Source organism: Heterocephalus glaber, unplaced genomic scaffold (assembly GCF_053883595.1).
Source record: "Heterocephalus glaber isolate CG9 unplaced genomic scaffold, H.glaber_assembly_v1.0 deba00000937, whole genome shotgun sequence".
In the NCBI taxonomy this organism is placed as follows: Eukaryota; Metazoa; Chordata; class Mammalia; order Rodentia; family Bathyergidae; genus Heterocephalus; species Heterocephalus glaber.
Window position 1 is genome coordinate 5937433 of NW_028258173.1, and position 24519 is coordinate 5961951.

The 24519-nt window shown below is 40.3% G+C and overlaps 1 protein-coding gene across 3 annotated transcripts; it reads left to right on the forward strand.

Moving 5' to 3' along the window:
* The first annotated feature begins 28 nt into the window (after positions 1 to 28).
* On the forward strand, positions 29 to 22635 carry Acox1 (acyl-CoA oxidase 1). 3 transcript variants are annotated; one of them, XM_021241063.2, is made up of 15 exons: positions 29 to 229; positions 484 to 643; positions 4238 to 4398; positions 10734 to 10894; positions 12972 to 13079; positions 14600 to 14719; positions 14865 to 14980; positions 15377 to 15546; positions 16778 to 16940; positions 17506 to 17696; positions 17918 to 18097; positions 18226 to 18331; positions 18430 to 18573; positions 18679 to 18885; positions 20324 to 22635. In XM_021241063.2, exons 3-15 carry the CDS (start codon positions 4334 to 4336, stop codon positions 20372 to 20374), a joined length of 1782 nt encoding a protein of 593 aa, XP_021096722.1. In that variant the 5' UTR covers positions 29 to 229; positions 484 to 643; positions 4238 to 4333; the 3' UTR covers positions 20375 to 22635. The 3 variants fall into 3 exon arrangements, with proteins under 3 accessions (XP_021096722.1, XP_004860785.1, XP_004860786.1); XM_004860728.3 differs by lacking the exon at positions 10734 to 10894 and having other exon boundaries at positions 42 to 229; XM_004860729.3 differs by lacking the exon at positions 4238 to 4398 and having other exon boundaries at positions 42 to 229.
* Positions 22636 to 24519: the final 1884 nt, after the last annotated feature.

A 24519-nucleotide genomic window follows, 5' to 3' on the forward strand; every position in this document is an offset into this window, starting at 1 on the left:
GGCGACGGGGCGGGGACTGCGCCGTCCTGGGACAGCATAGAGCCCGGCTCACGCTGAAACTGCGGACTCGCTGTGTCACCACTGTCGCCTCCGTCGCCACCGCAGACCCTAGCCGACACCATGAACCCAGACCTGCGTAGGGAGCGGGCCGCCGCCACGTTCGACCCGGAGCTGATCACATACCTTCTGGACTGCGGCCCTGAGAAGACCCGGCGCCGCCGAGAGATAGGTGAGGGCGGCGGTCCCTGTTTCCCTCCTCTCCCGAGCAAGGCTTGAGGTCCCCTCGATGAGGAGTTGGGGTCTCCGTGAGACATAAGGCTGCATTCTTTCTCCCAGCAGAGGAGCCAGGACCCCCACTTCGAGGGGCAGCCGGTGGCAGGGGTGGGTAGGGTGTCGCCCTCCGGAGAAGTGCCCTTGATTAAACCTGCTGTGATCCAGGGAGGGTGAATGTCTTCCTCTTAATATCCTTTAACTCCCTTTCAGAAAACATGATTCTCAACGACCCAGACTTCCAGCATGAGGATTATAACTTCCTCACTCGCAGCGAGCGTTACGAGGTGGCTGTCAAGAAGAGTGCTATCATGGTGAAGAAAATGAGGGAGTTTGGCATTGCAGACCCTGATGAAATCATGTGGTTTAAAAAGTAGGTATGCCTTAACACAACAAATACTCTAAGACCAGATTTTGCATCTGCAGTGTATGGATTCCTTTTGTCATCTTGCTTAGTGTTTGAAGGTCCAAACCGCCATATTTTCATGCCATTAGAAAGTTTGGCTTTTGTTTGTTTTGTTTTTGGCGTTTCGAGACAGTCTGTGTGTAATCTAGGCTGGCCTTGAACTCCTCCTGCTTAGCCTCCCAAGTGCTGGGATTACAACAAGTGCACCACTTTGAAGTTTTATGTGTGGAAAATAATGGGATTACTTTTGTATCTAAGCCTTTTAAGTGGGATGATGTATTTGTAGAGTACTGATTATGAATGGAGCTGCTGGAATAGTCATTCTCCAAAACTCAGTCTCAAGGATACTACTTAAGTTTGTTTGTTTGTTTTTGGTACCAGGGATCAAACTCGGGTCCTTGAGCTTGCGCAGCAAGCAGTGAAACCACTGAGCTAAATTCCCGGCCCTCAAGGATATTACTTAAAATAGTATTTTCCCCCAGCATCTCAATTTTAAATGCAAAATGAGTTTGCTTTTTGTAAAAAGGAGACCTGATAAATTTCTAATTTTGGAAGGAATTTTTTTCAATTGCAAGACCAAATATTTAATTGGGACAATAGATATACTTTCATGTAACTGTGGATCTTGAGTTTAAAATAATAAATAATGAGAATGGATAAAATAGAACATCAAATTTAACAAATATGAAGTATTCTAAGAGCCCAGCTTTGTGGAATGTAATGAGTGTTTATTTTCTTGGTTTTTTGGTACCGGAAGTGGAACTCAAGACCTTGAAGTTGCCAGGCAGGCACAGTGCCTCTGAGCTAAATCCCTGCCCCTGAATGTAATAACTGTTTAAATGTTTGTTTTAGGCATAAAAACCTGTCTTTGTTCTAATCCTGTGTCGTTTTTGCAGACTGCTTGTTTTTGTTGTACAGCTTTGGTTTTTAATTAGATAGAGAAACAGACTTTTTTCTTTTTTTTTCCTTAGTCTAAATAAGCATATTACTTTAAGATTTTTTTGGCCTGTAGTATCTCATACACTTTTTTTCTCTTTTATCACTTCTCATTTATTCCTGGACATTTCCTCTTTTGAGTTTCTACATTTAGAGGAACTCCAATATTTTCATCAGTACAGATGAAATTTGGGGCAGAGTTGTGTGGCTCAGTGTAAAGCGCTTGCCTAGCAAGCACAAGGCTGTGGGTTCATTCCCAAGTACTACAAAAAAGAAAAAGATTAAATTTCATAAACGGTATACTTTGAAGAATCAAGATAAAAGTTCTGCTTCTGTGTATTAATGGTTATACCTCCCATGCACTACTGCCTCTGCAATATCTGGCTGTCTGTTTTCAGCTTGACTTGGTTATTACTGTGAAGGTGAAATGGTTTACACTGACCTTAGAACTTTCCTCAGACCTCCATTCACTTCAGTTATAGAAAATAGCTACTTCTTTTTAGTGGCCCAAATCAGAGTACTCAGCAACTTCCAGTGTTCATTTTTGTCCCCTAAAGTTTACAACTATGAGTGGGGATATTGAGATAGAGTAAATCCTTTAAGGTTTTACCAAATGACCTGAGTTGGGTTTGTAAACTTGTAAAAATTAGTAAGATTTTATACCTTATTAAAATGAAGTCGAAGAAGAGAGAGGTTGGTGTTTTGGTTTTTTTAGCTGGGTGAGGCAGCTTATTTCCAGGTTAGTTTAGGCTATTTCATAACCTGTGGTAGCTCAGTGTGTAACAAGACTTGAGTGAAATCACAGTGAACTAGAACAGAGCCCGTTATATAAACTAAAGATCCGTGGCCGAGGATTTAGCTCAGCGCCATAGTCGCTGCATGGGAAGTGTGAAGTCCTGAGTTCTATCCCTGGTACCAGAAAAACAAGGCCTGATCTCTAAACATCCATGGACCTCAGCCACTTAGGGGTTTTCTGTTGTTGCTGTTGTTTGTTTGTTTTTGAGATAGCAGCTTGCTGTGTAGTACAGACTGGCCTTGAACTCACTTTGTAGCTCAGACAGGCCTCAAACTATTCTGCCTCCCTTCCCAAGTGCTGGAGTACTGGTATTATAGGTATGCGCTACCGGGTCCCACCAGTGAGTTGTTTTGTGTATCATTTTTCGCTTGAAATATTAAAGTACAAACTTTAATACACCCTTTGACACTCTTCCAATGCCCCTAGGATGTGACAGGGAGATCCATTAAATTAGAGAAGACTGAAAATTCATCTTCGCAAGTACTGCAAGCCATCAAATCAGCCTCCAGCATATAATCCCGTTGATATTATAAACTCATTGATTATAACTCATATCAATGTTTTATTTACCACTAAGAAAAAAGTATTAATTGTGAGATGAACTGGATTTCTTTTTGTTTGTTTTGTTTTTTGTTTTTTGTTTTTTGGTACCGGGATCGAGCTCGGGTCCTTACACTTACACAGCAGGCAGTGAAACCACTGAGCTAAATCCCCGGCTGAATTGGATTTCTTACTCAATTTTTTTTTTTTTTTTTTTTTTTTTTGGTACTAGGGATTGAGCTCAGGACCTTGTGCTTGTGAGGCAGGCAGCAGAACCACTGAGCTAAATCCCCGGCCCAAAATTGGATTTCTTAAATGTTAAAATGGAAAGGAGAATTGAAATACAGTAATATTTCTGAGGATTTGGAACATTTACTATTCTCTTTTACATTCATTTTGACTATAACAAAATAATACTTATAAGCCCATTTTGAAGTGAATTCAATATTATTAAGATACTTTTAAAGTTCTAAAATTGAATAGTGAAAGAACTCTTTCCAGGCCTTAAGGGAATAAGACCTTGCTTTTTAGGAAATAAAAAGTTTTCCTAAACTTTGTAGTAATTTTGTCCTTTAACTATACTGTTTGGTATGAAAACTGTAAAATGTTCTTATGAGTACTTTGAAATTCTAATAAGGATCACTCATGTTTTTTGTTACCTTTTTTTTAGGTTTTTAAAGTTGGTTCTTTGGGAGTAGGGGGTAGTTCAGTGGGTAGAGCACAAGGTTAGGATGCTTGAGGCCCTAGATTCAATCCCCATTACCACCAAATAAATAAATAAACAAAATATCCAGCCAGTAAAACAAGTAATATCAACAAAACAAGTTGCTTTAGATTGAGTACAGAATGTAAATTTTTTTTTTTTTTTTGAGACAAGGCTTCACTAGTTAGTTCAGGGTGGCCTTGAACTTGTGTCAGTCCTCCTGCCTAAGCCTCCCAAATGCTGGGATCACAGGGGTGCACTACCACACCCAGCCTTTAGTGTAGAATTTTAAAAGGAATTCTGGAGTCTGGGGCATGGCTCAGTGGTAGAGCCTGTGACTAACGTGTGAGGCCCTGGGTTCAGTCTCCAGCACCAGAAAAAATAAAAAGAAATTCTGGCCTGAGAATGATTAGACAAAGAGGAGATACTACCAAGTCCTGCAGTTGGCTTTTAGGTAATAAATGTTGTTCATAAGAAAGGGATTTCAGTTTTTCTAACCTTCATCCTGAGTGCTATTTGGCAGCAATAGGTGATAGGATGCAGTTTCTAGAATAAGGCTGAGATCCTTTTCTTTTCTCTCCTGTAGACTACGTTTGGTCAATTTTGTGGAACCTGTGGGCCTCAATTACTCCATGTTTATTCCCACCTTGGTGAATCAGGGCACCACTGCTCAGCAAGAGAAATGGCTGCACCCATCCAAAGGACTTCAAATAATTGGCACCTACGCCCAGACGGAAATGGGCCACGGTTAGTCCACATTTGAGGGTCTGTGGGTAACCCACCTCAGGACTTCAGGCAAAAGTGACTCCTGCCATTTGATTTTTTTTTTCCTGCTGCTACATGTTTGGGATTTTATTTTTAAATTGTTACATCAAAATTGAGCTTCTTTTTTTCTTCTGGGTCATATCCCCATAAATTGGTCTAGGGCTGTGGCCTGTAAATGTCCTTCACTGTTAATTCTTTTTAATAGGTGCTGAGCAGTTTGGAGAGATGGGGTTAAAGGTGTCAGAGCACCCCATCCTGTTCTAATTATTAAAGACCTTGTTGGAAATTTTCAGAGGGTTAATACCTAGCAGTCTCTGGAAATGCCTCCCTGGTTTATTGAAGTTTAAAGGTGTAGATTTCAGTGGAGACAGTGGGATGGCAAATGAATGTCATACTCTTTCCAAATCCCATGTTTCTCTTCCTCTGACTCCAGTCTTTTCATACATTTTTTCCACACATTTGTGTACTCTATGTTGCCAGAAATTCTTGGTTAAATTATTCCAAAATGCCAGGGTGCTTTTCAGCAAGTTTTGCTTGTCTTAATGTGAAGTAGGTTGTTTTTTGTAGTTGTTGTTTTTTCCCCATAGACAAGGCCAGTGGCAGGTTTTCTTTGAATTTGAGCTTCTTGGCCTTATAGCTGTCAAAATGGGAGGAGTAAAGAAAAGAAAGGAAGGTTTGCAAGAATCAGGAAAACTTTGTTTTGGGTTTACTTGGGTACTTTCTGATTTATTAATTGGTTTAAGGAAATGTTCTTTGTTATAGTCTCCATAGGTACTGCAGATTCTGTTTATGGTCTTAACATTACAAACACCCGAGGCTTCAGTGTCAGGTTGCCAGTACTAAAATTACAAGCCTGGTTTCCTAGGGGAAGAAAGATAGCATTCTTTATACAGTCTTCCTCTCTTAGAATGTGTGTATATTGTGTGGATGAGGGGGAGTCCATGCATGCATGTGTGTTTTATAATCTTAAAATGGTTTTGTGGTACAGAACCCCTACTTTTAGTATTCATCATTGTAGAATTTATTTGACTAGTAACACAGCCTTCATAGGAGACATAAGATGTAAGATATCCTCAGGCTAATGGGTCTATTCCATATATTTCTTGTCATCTCATGTTTTCCCTGTCTTTATAAACTACATTGGAAATACATATTTGCCCTAAATTTCGAAGCAAGAGGGGAAGAAATGAAGATTTGTAATTTAGTTGGAGAATAGAAGTTGGACTGAGATATTACTCTAGGGATGTCCATATTTGTTCATATTTTGTTAATCATTTGAGATATTTTCTTGTATTTGAACCCATTTTGTCTTAATCTCTGTAAAGAACAATCTTGTAAGATTAAGTTTTGTGTCTTGCTGGAATTTTGTTAATTTATATTGGTGTTGTCGACTTCTTTTCCATGTAAGCCAGTCAGGTGATTAATTTGTATCATGTGACAGTGCTCCTCACATAGAACAGGCAAAAAGTCCTTCCGCATCAGGGCATGGCAGTTCAGTCATCTACAGAAGGTCCCAGTCACCAGCTTTCTCTCTTCCCTCTAGAGCATGGATTCCCTTCTCTAAAGACTCCAAGAACCCCCAACACCTGTTCTGTGGGTGCAAGAGGGCACTCCTTCCTATTACCCAGGTTGAGGAGCAGCCTCTGGAAGTTGGTCCCGTGTTACCATCCTGACCACAAATTTCTTTAGGTTACAAAGCAGAAGTATGTTTGCATTTCATTGGTATTGATCAGTTCAAGATCTGGCCACTTGGTAGGGATTCTTCTTGACTTGTTTTCTGTTATTGTCACTCCTAGCAGATGATGTAATATCTTTGCAAATTCCCATCACTGATACTTATATGAAACAAAGCACCTGTCTGTCTGTGAAACTTGAAAAACAGGTAGGTAGTGAACTCAATTTTGTCAACTCACTAATTTTTCTCTTCCTGCCGTTTTGTGGTCCTCCTTTCCTATGTTAGATAGCCTTGTTCTCTTTTTCCCAGGTGATTCTCTTCCCATGAGACTTGCCCCTTGGTATTTAGGTTATACCAGTTTTCTCACCATTATTGATAATAATATAAACTTCTTCACAAGAACTGTATTCTTGGCCTGGGAGTGTTGCTCAGTGGTAGAGCACTTGCCTAGCATGCACTAAGTCCTTGGTTTGAACCTCAGTACCCACCCACCCCCAAATATATATGGGGGTTATATGTTTGAAATAGCTTTCTCAGAAATGAATTATTGCATTGAAGTGGATGACCATTTTATACTGTGCGCGTGTATGTTTTGCATAAAGTTTTTCCTAAAACAAAGAATTATTTTAAAATATTTTTAGCAAATTCTTAATGTACCCATGTCTCCATAGCCCCATCAACATGATCACTTTTATTTTTGCCACTTTAATAGATACTTAAGTGGGCTGGGGCTTTAGCTCAGTGGCACCGTGCTGGCCTCATAAGTGCAAGGTCCCGAGTTTGATCCCCGGTGCAAAAAAAAAGATACCTAAAACAGTTAGGGTTAGCTAAATAAGAGTTATGCTTTTAATTGTCCATTGTTTATAAGCCTGGATATTATCACGTTTTGATTTACTGTTTGCACTTTCTATGTATAAAATGAGCTTTTCTCCTTTGAGTACTGATTAAATATAATAGATAGGAGGGCTGGGGATTTAGCTCAGTGGTTTCACCGCCTGGTGTGCAAGCGCAAGGACCGGAGTTCGATCCCCGGTACCAAAAAAAAAAAAAAAGTAAACAAAATATAATAGATAGGAATTGGCCTTATAGGATATTATATTCATTTAATTACTTTCCATTTTGTTAAACATTGTAGCATTATGTATTTAAGCACATCCTCTGAGTAGGTATAAATTTTCTTCCCCTTACAACTTGGATAATTTTTTGTTTTATTCTACTATTTGTTACATATTTAATGCCTTGACTTATGTATGCAATGGAATGAGAATAACTCCCATACAGTTTTCTAGATTTCTAATGGTCATTAACTAATGACTCTTCCTGTTCAATATAGTTTCAAGTCTGATAGGATAAATCTACTATTATATCAGGGTACATGTATTTGAAATTCTTGCCTACTTTGTAAATGAATTCTGATCTCAGTTTGTCAGGTTTCAAAAACTACAGGAATTTTAAATCAGTGTTATATTAAAGCCTTTTCTTTTTTCCTCTTCTTTTTTTTTTTTTTACTAGGGAAAGGTTTATTTAGATCAGAGTTTGTAGAGGTTTCAGTCCATAATTGGCTGGCTCCAAGGCAAGGTGACACATGGCAGAGGGGTACCAGTTCACGGAGGTGGAAGACAACAAAAGTAACAAGGGCTCTTTTTTTCTTGGGAAGTGTTTTCTTGTTTTGTTTTGTTTTACTTATTGCACACAGTACTGTGAATTGCACCCAGGGTGCTCTTACCACTGAGCCACATCAACAGCCCGTTCTTATTTTGAGACAAGGTCTCACTAAGTTGCCCAGGTAAGACTTGAACTTGCAAGCCTCCTGCCTCTGCCTCCTTCTCTGCTAGGATTACGGGTGTGTGTTACCTTTATTTAGTGTTCTCAGTGAGGGAGTAGGTGTTTCTTTCCTGTTATTCACATCTTTTATTCATCCTATATTCACTATTTATTTTTCTTAAATCTTTAATATCCTGAGCTGAATTGCTTCACACATTTCAAATATTTTGTTACTTTTGTAAATCATCTTTGTCTTTACGGGGATTTCCACATTAATGGCCCTAATAATAGATGGGAATTCAATTGATTTTTTTTTTTCTCATAGCCTGCAGCTTTTCTCAATTCATTTATTATTGCTGGTGTTTTGTTGTTGATTGCCTAGGATTTTCATCATGCTGTACACAGAGATGCTATTTTTATTTTTTCTTTTCTGGTGTATTATTTATCTAATCATTTTCCTCTGGTATTGATTGTTAACCTTTCCAGCAGTGTATCTTGTAGAAGGATAGACCACAGAGGTCTTTTGATGTTAGGGTTTAAAAAGAAACTGACTCTAGTGCTTTGCCAACCATAATGATAGTACTTTATAATTTTACAATAAAAGTAATATGTAGTTATCCATATTCAACTTTTTACAACAAATACTTAGCTTAAGTAAAGAAGAGCTGTCACTTTCCTCTTGTAACATTTCTAAATTTTATCTACTCCTGAGTAATCCTTATCTTGATCACCACAGTTTTCTCCCCAAAACACTCTTCACTCTCAGAAATAGTTTCTGATTGGAATAGTTTTACCCTGTCCTGCCAAGTGTATTTTGTGGTGACCCTCAGAGCTTGTTATTTTAACTCCACATCACATAAATTTTAATTTTAAAATGATTTTAGGGCCGGTGATTTAGCTCAGTGGTTCTGCTGCCTGCCTCGCAAGCGCAAGGACCCAAGTTTGATCCCCGGTACCAAAAAAAAATGATTTTAGATTCCTAGGAATTTGCAAAACTAGTACCAAGAGGTGCTGCGAACCCTTAACCTGCTTTCAACCAGTGGAAACATCTTGCAGGATATACACTTTTGCTAGGTGTGGTGGCACTCACCTATTATCTCAGCACTCAGGAGGCTGAGGCAGGATGATTGCCATGAGTTCAAGGCCAGTCTTGGCTACTTGATGAGTTCAAGCTCAATCTGGGCTATGTAGCGAGACCCTGTCTCAAAAAAAAAGGAAAAATAGGATATATACTTTTGATGCTCCCTAGAAAGCTCTGGATTTTTGGTATGTCCTTAGCCCATGCTGTACTTGTACAATAATTTAGGCAACAGGATTAAATAATGAGATTTTTGTCCTTGTTTTGCCATTATCACTTTATTATAAAGGCACTTATGCCATCTCAGCTGTAATGTCTTTGTAAAATGAAGGAGGCCCAGGGATTTAGTTCAGTGGTTCCGCCCCCTGCCTGGTGAGTTTGATCCCTGGTACCAAAAATAAATAAATAAATAAAATAAAATGAAGGATTCGGGCTAGATCCAGCGGCACACACCTATAATCCTAGTTACTTGGTTTTTGGTACTGGGGATCAAACTCCGGACCTTGCGCTTTCGAGGCAGGCAGCAGAACCACTGAGCTAAATCCCCGACCCTAATCTTAGTTCCTTGGAAGGCTGAGGGAGGAGGATCTCAAGTTGGTGGCAAGCCAGGGCAGTTCAGCAAGTCTGGAAACAAAACTACAAAAGACTGGGCATGGTAGCGAATGCTTGTAATCCTAGCACTCTGAAAGACTGAGGCAAGAGGATTGCAAATTGCAGCCCAGTTTTGGCAGCCTAGTGACTTAGTGAGACTGTGCCTCAAAAAAGAGCTGAGGAAGTAGTTCAATGTGAAGCTCCTGGGTTTGATCCTCAATAACACACACACACACACACACACACACACACACCCCCCAAAAAGTAGATTTAAGAGCAGAACAACCAGACAAGGTGGTGCATACCTGTAATCTCAGCTGTTCAAGGTCAGCCTGGGCGACATAGTGAGACCCCCCAGCTCAAATAAATAAATAACTCCCTATGATGAGTGTGATCATTATATATATCTAAAATATACCAATAAACTTAATAAAAAATAAGACAAAACCAAAAAAACCTTAAGATGTCATTTTTCATTATCACTAGTGCTACTTATGTAATTCTGACAACTTATTATGCATTAATGTGAGTTGTACTTGTGATCTTCACTAGAGATATATGTCACTAGAGATATGTGTCTTTAATTTCTGAAATTACTGGGATGAAGAGCACTGTCAATTTTTGTATTAATTTGTTTCAGTACTGCATGCCTGACTATTTTACATGATGTATCTGAATGAAATGATCAGTTACATGAAGAATATGTATCAGTATAGATCTATGATGATTGTTTTATGGACAAAAAAAAAAAATCCCAACCTAGAAGAAGCATTGCAAAATTGCCTGTAGGATAAACCTTAGTCTGAGCAATCATTGTCACCTGGGAGAACTTCTGTGTTCTCCGTCTCCTTCCCATAAATGCTTGTTCCACTTAAATTCTCTTGCACACAACCTTTTTGAATTTTCCATTTCCTTTCATTTAATTGCCAGGCTGGAGTCCTGCCTTACTTGTGCAGTTTTTGGCTGCATCGGCTTTGGGATCAGCAGCTGGTCCCTGCTCTCCTCTCACCAACATAAGAAAGCTGGAAATTGCTGAGTTATAAAGTAATACAGAAAGGGGCAGTGCTCCATCCATGATGAAGAATGCACGATTAAGTCATACTAACAGGTTTTTTTTCTCCTTCCCTTTGCTCTATCCGTTCAAATTGCTGATTTTCTCACACCTGATGATGCTTCTCTTACATGCCCGTCCTTGATATTTCTTCGAAGTTTTGTGCACCGAGGGCGGCCTGAGCCTTTGGATCTTCATTTGGGCATGTTCCTGCCCACTTTGCTTCACCAGGCCACCGCAGAGCAGCAGGAGCGCTTCTTCATGCCCGCCTGGAATTTGGAGATCACTGGCACTTATGCCCAGACAGAGATGGGTCATGGTACAGTGCGTTCAGTCTACCTTCTAGGTGGGGCGGGCTCCTGCCAGCTGGGCAGGTATGGAGTGCTCACTGCATGCTAGTGGGCACCTCAGCATACTATGGTCTGTTTAAATGAGCTGGGAGCATAGATGTTGCTTTGGTCAGTGGAAATTCAAAATTATGTTATCACAGTGATTTGCTAATTATTTTTTTCATGATTCTCCTTCAAAAGGTCGAGAAGGACATGTCAGGCCATATGTACCAAATGAGTATTTGCATTCACACAAGTCGTATACCATCTGTACACATAGAATTGGATGCATCTATTTTCTTCATTACTGATTACTCTTGATACTCTTTGACTTGCCTAAGACAAACAGATAGCATGTTATAATCAAAATGTGTAGCATCTTGTGCCTATTTGTATCCTGATTGAGTAAATTCATAAAAGTTTCTTTCATTAAAATTTTTTTTTTTGGTAGCAGAGATTGTACTCGGGACCTTGCGCTTGCGAGGCAGGCAGTGGAACCACTGAGCTAAATCCCCGGCCCTCTTTTTTTTTTTTTTTTTTTTTTGGTACTGTGGATCACACTTGGGTCCTTGAGCCTGCAAGGCAGGTGGCAGAACTACTGAGGTAAATCCCCAGCCCTCCCTGGCCCTCTTTTATTAAATTAAAAAAAATTTTTTGTCGTGGTGTTGGGGATTGAACCTAGAGCCCCTTGCATGCTAGGCAAGCACTCTAATAATTGAGCCATACCCAATCCCTTAAAAAAGTTCTGAAGGTGCCACAGCCAGAGGTTAGAAAAATTAAGATTGGCTTCAAAGTCTATACATCTAGCACCTTTCATTTTTCCTGCCACTTAACATCTGCCTTTTTTCATGAACCTAGAGAGGTTGTCAGTGGTAGCTGTTGCTCTTAGTCCTCAGTTCCCAAGTTGGAATCTCTCTTGTTTGCCATCCATTTACTTCTGCCTTCTTTTTTTTCTGCTCTGAGGTTTCAGAAAATCTAGTATATATTTGTTTTGCCACTTGCTCCTCAATTCCGTACAACTGCTGCTTATTCCATGCTGAATAGTATTTTAAGGGATTTTTACAAGACTCAAAAGTAAAATACTAATCTGTTCAGTTGTGCATTTGAAAACACTTTGTCCTTATCTGTTCTGTTGGATGTTTTATCTTTTTCTGTAAAAGCTTCTTTGGTGAAAAGAATCTTAAGTGTCTGGGGTTTTTTATTCCTACTCGGGAAGGCTGTAGATTGCACATAAACTGGCCATTTCTGTCACTCAACTTAGAAGTTTCTAAATGTTTCAAAGTTTTAAGTGTTCAGTGAAGTCTAGCATTATCTAAGTAGTTTGGTAAAAGTCTTCAGCATTTGCTTCAGTATAGTATTATTAATGCCACCAAGAACTGGCATATTTATATAAGGGTTTAAAACAAAAGTCCCCTTCCATCTCCAGTGAACACATGAAACTGGGAATTCTTCCTCATCATGTTCATGAGTGAGCTGGGACCAAGTTAGGGTCTCACAGTAGGAATCTGTGGGGTAAAATCTTTAGAAGAATTTTTAAGTTATTCTTCCAAGTCTTTTCCCTTATAAGTTCTAATTTTCCATTCTAGCAATCATTCTGAAGTAAATTCTCATTTTAAAAAGTTTTAACTAAAGTCTCTTCCTGCACATTATTTTACTCTCAGGAGTGCAGAACTCTAAAGTGTTGAGTTGGTGTGGTAAACATAGCCCCCGGGAGTTGAAATTGACACGCTTGAAATTTAGAGATAGTCTGGGCATAAAAGGACAGTCAACTTCCCTATTAGGTTATAATACATTTTCTTTTGATCTAAATAAATGTTATAAATCCACAAGTCAGATGTAGGCATAGAATGTGTATGACACATGCTTTCAGCCTAATGGGAAACTATTTGATACTATAGAAAATTAGGTGTCTTGATTGCCAGCCATTTACAGCTCATATACAAATGAATTGTTAGATTTTGTTTTTCTCTGAGATATTAGAGTTTAAAGGACTGGGCAGGACATTTTTACTTTGCCTGTATTTTTTCCCCATGTTTTATCTGAGGTAAATGTAATTTATTTCCTTAGGAACTCATCTTCGAGGCTTGGAAACCACTGCCACATATGATCCCAAAACCCAAGAGTTCATTATGAACAGTCCTACGGTGACCTCCATTAAGTGGTGGCCTGGTGGGCGTAAGTGGATTTTTAAACATTTGTTGGTGTTGGATGTTTCACACATATGGGATTGTATTTACATGTAAAGTGAATCATTTTGAAATAGAAATACTGAAGTCTTGAACTATTCTAAGCTATTTCACCTCCTCTTGTAATACACGTTATATATCATATATATTTATACATCTTATACATCTTGCAGAGCACAGAAACGATGTCTATCTTATGCTACTTTTTTTTTTCTTTTGGTACCAGGGATTGAACTCGGGTCCTTGCGCTTGCGCAGCAGGCAGCAAAACCACTGAGCTAAGTCCCTGGCCCTCTTATGCTACTTTTCTCACATTTTAATCAGATACTCCCTTGTATTACCATCACTTCCACAGTCTTCATTTAAAATAGCAATAGTTCCTATTTGTCATTTCCATCTTGTCAAACATTTGAATTGTTTTCAAATTCTGATTATAAATAGCTTTGACATGAAAATTTTTAGAGGATCTTTTTTCATCAAGTTGTTGTCATAGGATATATATTTCAGATGGAGTTACTAATTATTATATATTTTTATTATGCAACATGACTTTTTTTTTTTTTGGTACCGGGGATCAAACTCGGGACCTTGTGCTTTCAAGGCAGGTGCTGGAACCACTGAGCTAAATCTCTAGCCCTATAACATGACACTTTGATTTTAAAAAACTGGCATGCAAAAAAGATAAATCATCTTGGATGTACTAACCAAAATACCACCTGTCCTGTAGAACTTGCTGCAGTGATGGAATATTTTCTATTTTTGCTTTACTGGGTGGTAGACCCTAGTCACCTGTAGCTATTGGGTAGGTGAAATATTGGTAGTTGAATGGAGAACTGAACTATTTACAATATTAGTCAAATTTAATGTGGGTATTGGCTGTGGTTTTGTGGTAGTTTTTGTTTGTTTTTTGGTTTGGTTTTGTTTGTTTGGATTTTTTTTGCAGTACTGGGGATCGAACTCAGGACCTTATGCTTGCAAGGCAGGCATTGGCTGTGGTTTTGCACAGTACTGCCTTAAGGAACAAAAAGAAAGTAATTTAAATTAGTAAGTTTTTTACATTGTTTTAGATTTTGATTTTTTTTTGAGATAGTCTCACTATGTAGTTCAGGCTAGTCTTGACCTCACTGTAGTCCTCCTGCCTCAGCCTCGCAAGTGCTGGGATTACAAGTTTTCACCACCACACCCAGCTTTCTAAATTAGCATTCTTACTGCTTTGTTTTTTTGCTTTTGTTTTTTAGCACTCTTATTGTTACCCCAAATTTTTCTTTATGAAAGTGCTAGAACAAATACTATAGCTATCTTTTTAAATAGTTTTGCCAAAATTCAATAAACTTTAATAACTATGTTCTTAAGTGACTTGTCTAGAAGCTAGAGTAAGACTGTCATAAAAAAGCCTTTCCTAGCACATTCTTGCTCTAGCAATATGCTTTTGTCTACTCTTCTGTTTCCACCCATTAAAAATGTAAAAACATCTGCTCACCTCTTTATCCTGTTGTCTTTTATATTGCAGTTGGGAAAACTTCAAATCACGCAGTAGTTCTTGCCCAACTCATTACTCAGGGGAAGTGCTATGGATTACATGCTTTCATTGTACCTATTCGTGAAATGGGGACTCACAGGCCCTTCCCAGGTAAGGATTGTCATCTAAGGTGAGGTAAAAATTAAACTGAGCATTTCCTCTGCAAAAATTCAAAGGCACTATACTAAATAGGAGATGGGAAGGTCAGGAATTCAAGAGCATAAATATCTCGTGTCTTTACTATCATCTGTGGTAGGTATTACTGTGGGAGACATTGGTCCCAAATTTGGTTATGAAGAGATGGATAATGGCTACCTGAAGATGGACAACTATCGTATTCCCAGAGAAAACATGCTGATGAAGTATGCCCAGGTATATTTAGATAGACAACAGGAGCAGGAGGCCTGGCGTGGGGGTTGTAGTAGTTGTAGTAACCACGGGGCTGGAACAGCGAATGCTTTTAGGTGATCGTGTTTTTACTTCTGGAACTTCTTTTATTGCCATAGTAAAATCAGAAGCAGATGTCAGGATGAAAAACATGACCCAGCTCACCCTGGGTTCTCAAGCTTTTTCTGCTTGGGGCCACTGAAAACGAGATCGCCAGGCTTTGCCCCAGAGTTTCTGACTGAGTGGGTCAAAGTAGAGCCCGAGATTCAGTGTGTCAGACAGTTGGCTGGGTCGTGCTGATGCTGCCTAGGGGCCACACTAGGACTGCTAAACTGCCACTTTGCTCACAGGGGAAACACCAGTGCCATGTTCTTCTTCCAGGTGAAGCCTGATGGCACATACGTGAAACCTGTGAGTAACAAGCTGACCTATGGGACCATGGTGTTCGTGAGGTCCTACCTCGTGGGAGAAGCAGCTCGGTCTCTCTCCAAGGCGTGCACCATTGCCATCCGATACAGCGCCGTGAGGCGCCAGTCTGAAATCAAACCAGGGTGAGGGTAGGGCCTGAGGTGGGCTCAGTATTAGAGGCTGGCATTGACCCCATTCAGGTTTCCATATTCTCAAACATGGGTAGAGACGATGCATTGGGTATGCAAGATCAGCTTGGGTGGCACTGAAGGGGGCCTGCTACTTAGTATCTAAGCTTCCTTGGTTTAAGAGGAAAGATGGGAATAACCACGTGATCCCCTCCTCAGGCCTGCCAGGTAAGCACAATACCACTGATCTACAACCAGCCTTTTTTTTTTTGGTACCGGAGATTGAACTTGGGACCTTGCGCTTTCGAGGCAGGCACCGGAACCACTGAGCCAAATCCCTGGCCCCTAACCAGCCTATTTTTAACCTAAGAAAAAGGGCCCGGCACAGTGGCTCATATCTATACTGTAATCCCAGCACTCTGGGAGGCTAAGGCTGGAGGATCAAAAATTTAAGCCCAGCCTGGGCAACTTAGTGACTTAGTGAGACACTACCTCAAAATTTAAAAATAGAAGGGGACTGGAGGTGTAGCTCAATGTAAAAGCCTTGAGTTCAGTCCTTAGTCCCCCTCTATACACACGCACACACGCAAAGTTATACATTGGGTCTTATCTGAGCTTGTGTTCAAAGACCATTTTATTCAGGTATGTGGTGTGCTGCTCTTTAGCATAGCCTTCTGAGGATAAATAGCTTTAGTTTTGTTTGGGTTTTTTTGTTTTTTTATTGGAGACAGGGTCTCACTAAATAGTTCAGGCTGCACTTGAACCCACTAGCCCAGGCTGGCCTCAAACTCTGCAGTCCTCCTGCCTCAGCCTCCCGAGTGCTAGGATTATAGACATGAGTCACCATACCCAGTTTAAGAGTTTGGTCTTATGGAGAAAAAGAACCTAGACTTAAATTGAATATCTGCCACTTACTAGCTGTGTGACTTCAGACAGATTTTTTTTCTTTTTTTTTTTAGATAAGGTTTTGCTGTGTAGCCCTGGCTGGCCTTGAACTCATGATCCTCCTGCCTCAGCCTCCCGAGTGCTGGGACTATAGGTGTACACCATCACGTCTGACTCAGACAGATTCTTACCTTCTTAGCCTCCTCATCTGTAAAATGAAGATAATAATAGTAGCTATCTAACAGGATCTTTATGAGGATTAATTAAGTTAATATTTCAAAGAGTTTAGACTAGAACCTGGCATATAACAAATTCTATATAAGCATTTACTTATTATTGTTTCTTTTTCTATATGATTTAGTGAACCAGAACCGCAGGTTTTGGATTTTCAAACACAGCAGTATAAGCTCTTTCCAATCCTGGCTACTGCCTACGCCTTCCAGTTTGTAGGCAGCTATATGAAGGAGACCTATTATCGGATTAACGAGAGCATTGGCCAAGGGGACCTGAGTGAACTGCCTGAGGTACGTGTTTGGTCTCATTTACTTGGGGGCACCCTTCTGTTTCATTTTATGCATGTGCAATGCCCTAAGGAAACTACATGCTAAGATTTCCTTAAAAGAATTGGATATTGTTAGAGCTTTCTGATTGAAAGTGGATCAGATGTGAAGATAGGATTTTTAACTATGTGGGTCTTAAGTACTGTACTTTTAAAAGTGTCCAGCCAAGCGTGGTGGCATGTGTCTGTAATCCCAGCACTCAGGAGATTGAGGCAGGAGGATTACTGGGAGTTGGAGGCCAGCCTGAACTACATAATGAGAACTTGCCTCAAAAAAAAACCCCATTAAATAAATATATCAAAACATGTTGTTCAGTTGTCAGTGAACATGAAAAGGAGTGAGTATTTGCCAAGAAAAACAGCTCTGCAGTGATTTAGCCCAGTCAGGGGCCCGCTGCTGCAGTTGACATGTATGTACACTAGGCAGTGTGAGAAAGACTGGTGCCGTGCGAAGAGGATGTGTGTTTTCTCTCTGAGACTCGGACACCAAACACCACAGTTGTCCTCACAGCCTCTGCTTGTCCCCTCAGCTGCATGCCCTCACTGCCGGTCTTAAGGCATTCACCACCTGGACTGCAAACACTGGGATCGAAGAGTGTCGGCTAGCTTGCGGTGGGCACGGCTATTCTCATTGCAGTGGTATTCCAAATATTTATGTCACTTTCACCCCAGCCTGCACTTTTGAGGGAGAAAACACCGTCATGATGCTACAGACAGCCAGGTGAGAACTGGAGTGGTTTCTCCTCTGGGTTCAGATCTTTTTCACAGGATCCTGTTGCCACACTTTACTCACCACATAGATGTGTGTATTTCTCCCTGAAAAGCATAGTTCTGCTTTTGTCCTGACTCCCTGATTTTATGTCGTGGTCAGACTAGCAAGTATGACACACCTGTCACATCATCATTTCAGCAGCAGGGTTACTAAAAGCCGGTGGTTTTTAGGTTCCTGATGAAAAGTTACGACCAAGTACGATCAGGGAAGCTGGTGTGTGGCCTGGTGTCCTACTTGAATGACCTACCCAGTCAGCGCATCCAGCCACAGCAGGTGGCAGTCTGGCCAACCAAGATGGATATCAACAGCCCTGACAGCCTGACAGAAATATATAAGCTCCGTGCAGCCAGGCGAGTTTCCCCTCGATGCTGGAAGCCCCGGGGGGCTGGGGGCTGGGGGCTGGCAGGGTAAATGAGAGGAGGTGTGGCTGCTGTGGACCACTTCCTCAGATCTCTACTTTTCCTTCACTTCTTAACAGATTAATAGATGTTGCTGCTAAAAACCTTCAAACTGAAGTAAGTCACAGGAAAAGCAGGGAAGAAGCATGGAACCTAACCTCTGTTGACCTTGTCCGAGCATCTGAGGTCAGTGGTGGATCTCTCCCTCCTGCCCTTCCCATTGTTTTCTGGTCACTGTGTTGGATCTGTCCCCAGGGTTCCTCACTGCTGTTCTTTTTATCTAGGCACATTGCCACTACGTAGTAGTTAAGCTCTTTGCTGATAAACTCCTAAAAATTCAAGAAAAATCCATCCAAATCGTCTTAAGGAATTTGTTTTTCTTATATTCTCTGTATGGTATCAGTCAGAAGGCAGGAGATTTTCTTCAGGTCAGTATTCTTTTTTGAAAAATAATTACCATTATTTCACAGTTTTATATGTATTAATACCTGTCTACATACATATTTTTGTTTACTTATTTTGGTTTCTTTTAGGGAAACATTGTGACAGAGTCTCAGATTACTCAAGCAAACCAGCGTGTATTGGAGTTGCTCACTGTAATTCGCCCCAATGCTGTTGCTTTGGTTGATGCATTTGATTTTAAGGATGAGACACTTGGCTCCGTTCTTGGCCGCTACGACGGGAATGTGTATGAAAATTTGTTTGAGTGGGCCAAGAAATCCCCACTGAACAAAACAGAGGTAAAAAACAATCTTTCCACCTTCTTTAATTTTTTTTTTTTGAGACAGGATCTGGTCTCTCTATGTGGTTCAGGCTGATTTTGAACTCACTGTGTAGCCCAGGCTGACTTCAAACTGGTGGCATGTGCCACCCTTCCTGCCTCTTTCCCTCTTCTGAAGGTCTTCATTTACTCTTCTCCACTGCTGGGCATCCAGTCCAGGGCCCTACACATGCTAGGAAAGTGATCTACCGCTGAGTCACTCCTCCACCCCACCGAAGTTCTTCCTTTAAATAGGAGGCAGAAAAGTTCCCTGGAAAGCAATTCTTCTTTAAAAGCCCCAAAAGCTCTGTGGCCACTTAATTTGACAGGTTCAGAAAGGACAGGGCCTGGGGATTTAGCTCAGTGGTTCCAGTGCCTGCCTCGCAAACGGAAGGTCCTGAGTTCGATTCCTGGTACCCAAAAAAAAGAAAGAAGAAAGGAGCTGGGTCATTCTACTGTAAGCAGGATTTTTTTTTTTTTGGTACCGGGAATCGAACTCGGGACCTTGTGCTTGCGAGGCAGGAACTGGAATCACTGAGCCAAATCCCCAGTGTGTAAGCAGGATTTTAATATCCTTGATCTTTTTTCTCCCTTTTTGGTCTATGGATTGAGCCCAGAGCCTTTGTACTGAGCTATATCTCCACCCCTTTAAAAAAAAAATTTATTTTTTTGATACAGCGTCTTACAGAGTTGCCCAGGCGGGACTCAAATTCACACTCCTCTTGCCTCAGCCTCTCAAGTGCTGGGATCACAGGCATCTACCACCGAACCCAGCAAATGATTCTACTAGTCAGCATTCCCATCGTTGGGACAGAATACCCAAGAACTGCACCTTAAAAAGGAAAGAATTTGTTTTGGTTTAGTGTTAGTTATTCATGACTGGTCACCATGTGGCAGTACGTCCTGACAGAGGAGAGATGCTCAAGTCATAGCAGAGAGAAAGGAGCCAGGGACAAGAATACCCCCTTCTGGGTCACACTCCCAGTGACTTACCTTTTCTAACCAGCCCCCGCCTCCTAACAGCACATTCAGCTACTAACCCCCTCTAAGATGGGTCCATTGATGATTATAAGCACCCGTGATCCAATCACTCTCCAAACACATAAGACTTTTGGGGGAGATTTGAGATCTAAACCATAACAAACTGTTTTTTTAGAGTAGGAACAATTTATTGAGAGAAAGATAGCTTCTGACTAACAGAGACAGAAGGGGGACTGGAAAATGGGATGCCCCCATGACAAACTTTTTAAAAACAACTGCAACCTGTAGTAATCCCAGCACTCAGGAGGTTGATGCAGAAGGATTGCAAATTCAAGGCCAGTCTGGACTGTGTAGCAAGAACCTGTCTCCAAAAAAACACAAGCATGCTCTTTTATATGGCAAGCTGCTCACCTATATTTCCTCTCCCTTCCCTGCAGGTCCACGAATCTTACTACAAGCACCTTAAGCCCCTGCAGTCCAAGCTCTGAAGCATCATGAGCCCCAGTGTGATCTGCCCCACAAAGCAGCTTATGCAGCTCCCCTTGCCTGATTTGCAAGTCTGCATGGACTCTCCCAGACTCGTAGAGCTGCAGAGCAAACGATAAAGTCACCTCTTTCTCTTTTATAAATGAAGAAAAAATGAACAGATTTCATAGATTAATTGAAAAAAGGTTATGTTTTAAGTGCAATTAATACTGAAAGAATTGTTAAGCATTCAGAAGAAGTTTAGGAAATACAGTATGACTTTTACTTGTAATGCTGCTGATCCTAGTAGGTCATGATGTTTGATAATTAACAGAATTTAACTACTCAGTACTTAAATGTTTTTTCTTTTTTTTCAGTACTTAATTATTTTCACATTTTAATTGCTAGTCACTGGCTGTATAAGTGTTTTTAAGCAAAGGATTTTGGGGGAGTGGAGTTGAGACAGTGTCTCACTGTGTAGCCCAGGCTGGCCTCAAACTCACAGTGATCCTCCTGCCTCAGCCTCCTAAGTGCTGGGATTGTAGCCATGGGCCACCACACCCATCTCCGGCAAAGGTATTTTTTTAAATGGGGCAGAACCCTTTAAGATTTCCTGTGAAATGACCTACCACCCATTCCAAGGGGACTGGCTCAAATGCAGAACTGAAAGGGATTGGGAAGAAACTGGTAGAAAACTTAATGTGAGTGCATGTGTGCTTACACATTTGCAGCCTTCTGCCCTCCTTTGCAGATGCGCTGCTCCTATTACAGCAGCATTTTCCAACAAGAGAATCCCTTCCCTGCAGGCCTCAGGACAGCATTTGTTGTCACTTATCACATAGCACTGTGACTCCTTTGTCTTCTACTTGAGTAGCAACATTACTTCTCTGGGACCTCAAGCAGTGGTGTTCGATCTCCTTCCTCTCTCTTTTGCCCTTTTCTGAAGCAAATATTAAAGAGTGGAGAAAAAAAATCATTCCTTATTGTAAAGTACAGTAAAGGGTGAGCCCTCAGCTATGGCACTGCTGTGATTTTGGTCACCTTATTAGCTAGATTTCCTAGGATATTCCAGATTTTAAATATTTGTCAGTTTGTCATAAGCCATTAAAATGCTTGGAGGTTACAAAGTATTTGGCCTGAAAAGTTTAAAAAGGAAAGCCCATTTGGTGGCACCCCCGCCTGTAATCTCAGTTACTCAGGAGGCTGAGGCAGGACGGTCATGAGCTGGCTGGTAGAGTGCTGGCCTAGCATACATGAGGCCCTGGGTTCAGTCTTCAGTACTGCAAAAAGAATAAAACATGGGGCCGGGTATTTAGCTCAGTGGTTCCCGTGCCTGCCTCGCAAGCACAAGGTCCCAAATTCTATCCCCATACCCCCAAAAAAGAATAAAACATTACTCAGGTCACCTTTTACACCCAGAAATAACACAGAAACACTCTAACACAAACCATGTGTTTTGATTTTTGGTTCAGAAAATATAATCATTGAAATTGTGGCTAAAGGATAAGGGAGTTCTGTAGATTGTTTCTTATTTAATATCTGGCTTTGTATAGTTCTGTGAGCATTATCTGCAGTCTCATTTACACAATCGGTCTACATTTAAAGATTAAAACACGTACTTCCTAATGAATTGTTTTCTTTAAAATCAATGTAAAACATGTCAGTTGATTTTTTTTTTTTTACCTGTTAATTGTTTATACCCATGGCATCTGCATCATGAAGCCAGTTGCACTAGAATCAGTCCTGAGAATATAGTATAATTTAGTGAAAATGATTTCTGTCTTAGCACTTGACATGAAATCTATCCCAGGGGTGCTGGTAACATGAGGCTTGTGGATTACAGCAGAAATACCGGATGGGGACACAGCCTTAATCTTCCCCCGGGAGAACCAATAATTGTGTTAAGGTTGAAGAGTATCACTGTCAGTATACACTGGCTGTACATGATAGTAGTTCACATTCTGAAAACAGCAATGTAAATCTCAATGACTTAATACTGATTGATCCATTAAATGTGGAATTATTTCAAAATTAGTGTTTAGATACTGTACTTACCGGTGAATATTTGTGGGCAGAATCTGATGATGTCTGAACCTATCTGGGATCTATCTTTGCAGGTTTGAACAAGTTGTAGACACTACAGAGCCACCTTTGATCCAGCACCTTGAGTTTTATTTAAAGACTAAATCTGACATTTGATACTAGTATTTTTATTAACATTGGAATGTTTTGTTCTGAACTTTTTTTCAGTGTAATCAGAGAATAAAGATACAGTAACACCATACTGATTTGTACTTTTGAAAGATGTCACATAATTAAATTCAAATCATGAAGGGATTTTAAATAGAGGTTTAACTATAGAGATTCTTCAAAAAACTAAAACTAGAAATTCCATTCAACCCAGCTATTCCCCTTCTAGATATCTTTCCCCAAAAAGAGTTAAAAACACCATATTATAATGATATATGCATAGCCATGTTTTTTGTTTCATTTTGAGACAGAGTCTCTAAAAAATCTTAAATGAAAAAGGGATCAAAGATGGAGAGAACAGGGCTGGGGATTTTGCTCAGTGGTTTCACCGCCTGCTGGGCAAGCACAAGGACCTGAGTTCAATCCCCGGTACCAAAAAAAAAGATGGAGAGAACAGGGATGAAAAAAGGAATTATGTGCTATCTGCACATTATCAGTTTCACACAGGAATGTAAACACGTACTAATAAAAAATTTTTAAATAGAGGTTTATTAGGTTTACGTTAAGGTTAAGTTAAAAAGAAGACCTGCCTTTCTGTTAAAAGTGCTGCGAGTAGTATACTACTATTGAAAGTTTAAGATTTAGTAGGTGTTTCCTGTTCGTAATGAGTGGAAGTTGAGTCTTCCTCACTTATGCACTACTAGGTACATAGTGAGGTATATTTGAGTGTTTGGAGGTTAGCGACTTCAAAGCAGTTTGTTCCAACGCCTTTAGGGCCCTTCATGTTCTTGTCTGCAGAGCATAGCACTGTGAGTACCAGCTTATCTTCAGAACACTTAATTGCAACATTAGCTGTGTTCACATGCTTTCTTGTAATGCCACATTACACATGCCTGGAGGCATTTTATACTTCCTAAAAACAACATGTTCCACTGTATTTCTTAGGTTTCCTTCACTGTGGGGTTTGGCTGGAGATGTACAACTCTTCAGGTTTGAGGTTTTGGTTTTTTTTAAATTTAAAAATAACTTTATTGCCGGGGATTTAGCTCAGTGGTTCTGGCGCCTGCCTCGCAAGCGCAAGGTCCCGAGTTCGATCCCCAGTACCACCCCCCCAAAAAATAACTTTATTGTCAAACACATACAGAAATTAAAACCATTCAAAGAAGAACAATGCAAGGGAAAGAAAACTGTAATAATATTCAAATACAGTAGAACTCATCCAAAATAAAACTAAAAAGCACTTAAACATTTTTGCATATAATTTAAGACATCTCGGGGCCGGGGATTTAGCTCAGCAGTTCCACTGCCTGCCTTGCAAGTACAAGGTCCTGAGTTCGATCCCTGGTACCGAAAAAAAAAAAAAAAAAAAGACATCTCAAGTACCAACAAGACACCAGAAGATATGATTTTCAGAAAGGTCCCCAAAACCAACATTGAACAAATAGTGGTCTGGAAAAAAAACTCCAGTTAGCTAACAGACTCCACATAAGCCAAACTTCTCCCTAATTTAAATTTTGGTACAGTCATGACACACAATGGAAATACAATCAGAAATATGTTACTAGGCAATTTCATCCATGTATCTAATTACACTTTCAGTTTCTCACGCTAGAGAAACTTCAGTATTTACATGTGTCCTATTTATTTCACTTAAGAGGATGGCCTCAATATCCATCCATTTAGCTATAAATGTCTCTAGTTTCTGGTTCTTTATGGCTCAGTAGTTTTCCATTTTATAAAACCATATCATTATCCAGTCTCCAGTTAATGGGCACTTGGGCTGTTTCCAAACTTTCCCTATTATGAACTGTGGTGCTATAAACATAGGTGCACATATATTGCTGTGATATGATTCTTTTAATTCTTTTGGGAAGATAACCAGCAGGGGAATAGCTGGGTTGAATGGGACCTCTAAGCCTAATTCTTTGAGGTATTTCCATCCTGATTTCCATAGTGGTTGTGCCAGTCTGCACTCCCA

What these genes read in the sequence shown, in the direction of transcription:
- Acox1 (XM_004860728.3), top strand. Translation starts at nt 121, where the DNA reads ATGAACCCAGACCTGCGTAGGGAGCGGGCCGCCGCCACGTTCGACCCG. An exon ending in CCGGCGCCGCCGAGAGATAG is followed by an intron (nt 230 to 483) that starts GTGAGGGCGGCG and finishes ACTCCCTTTCAG; the next exon opens with AAAACATGATTCTCAACGAC. An exon ending in CAGTCTGAAATCAAACCAGG is followed by an intron (nt 15,547 to 16,777) that starts GTGAGGGTAGGG and finishes TATATGATTTAG; the next exon opens with TGAACCAGAACCGCAGGTTT.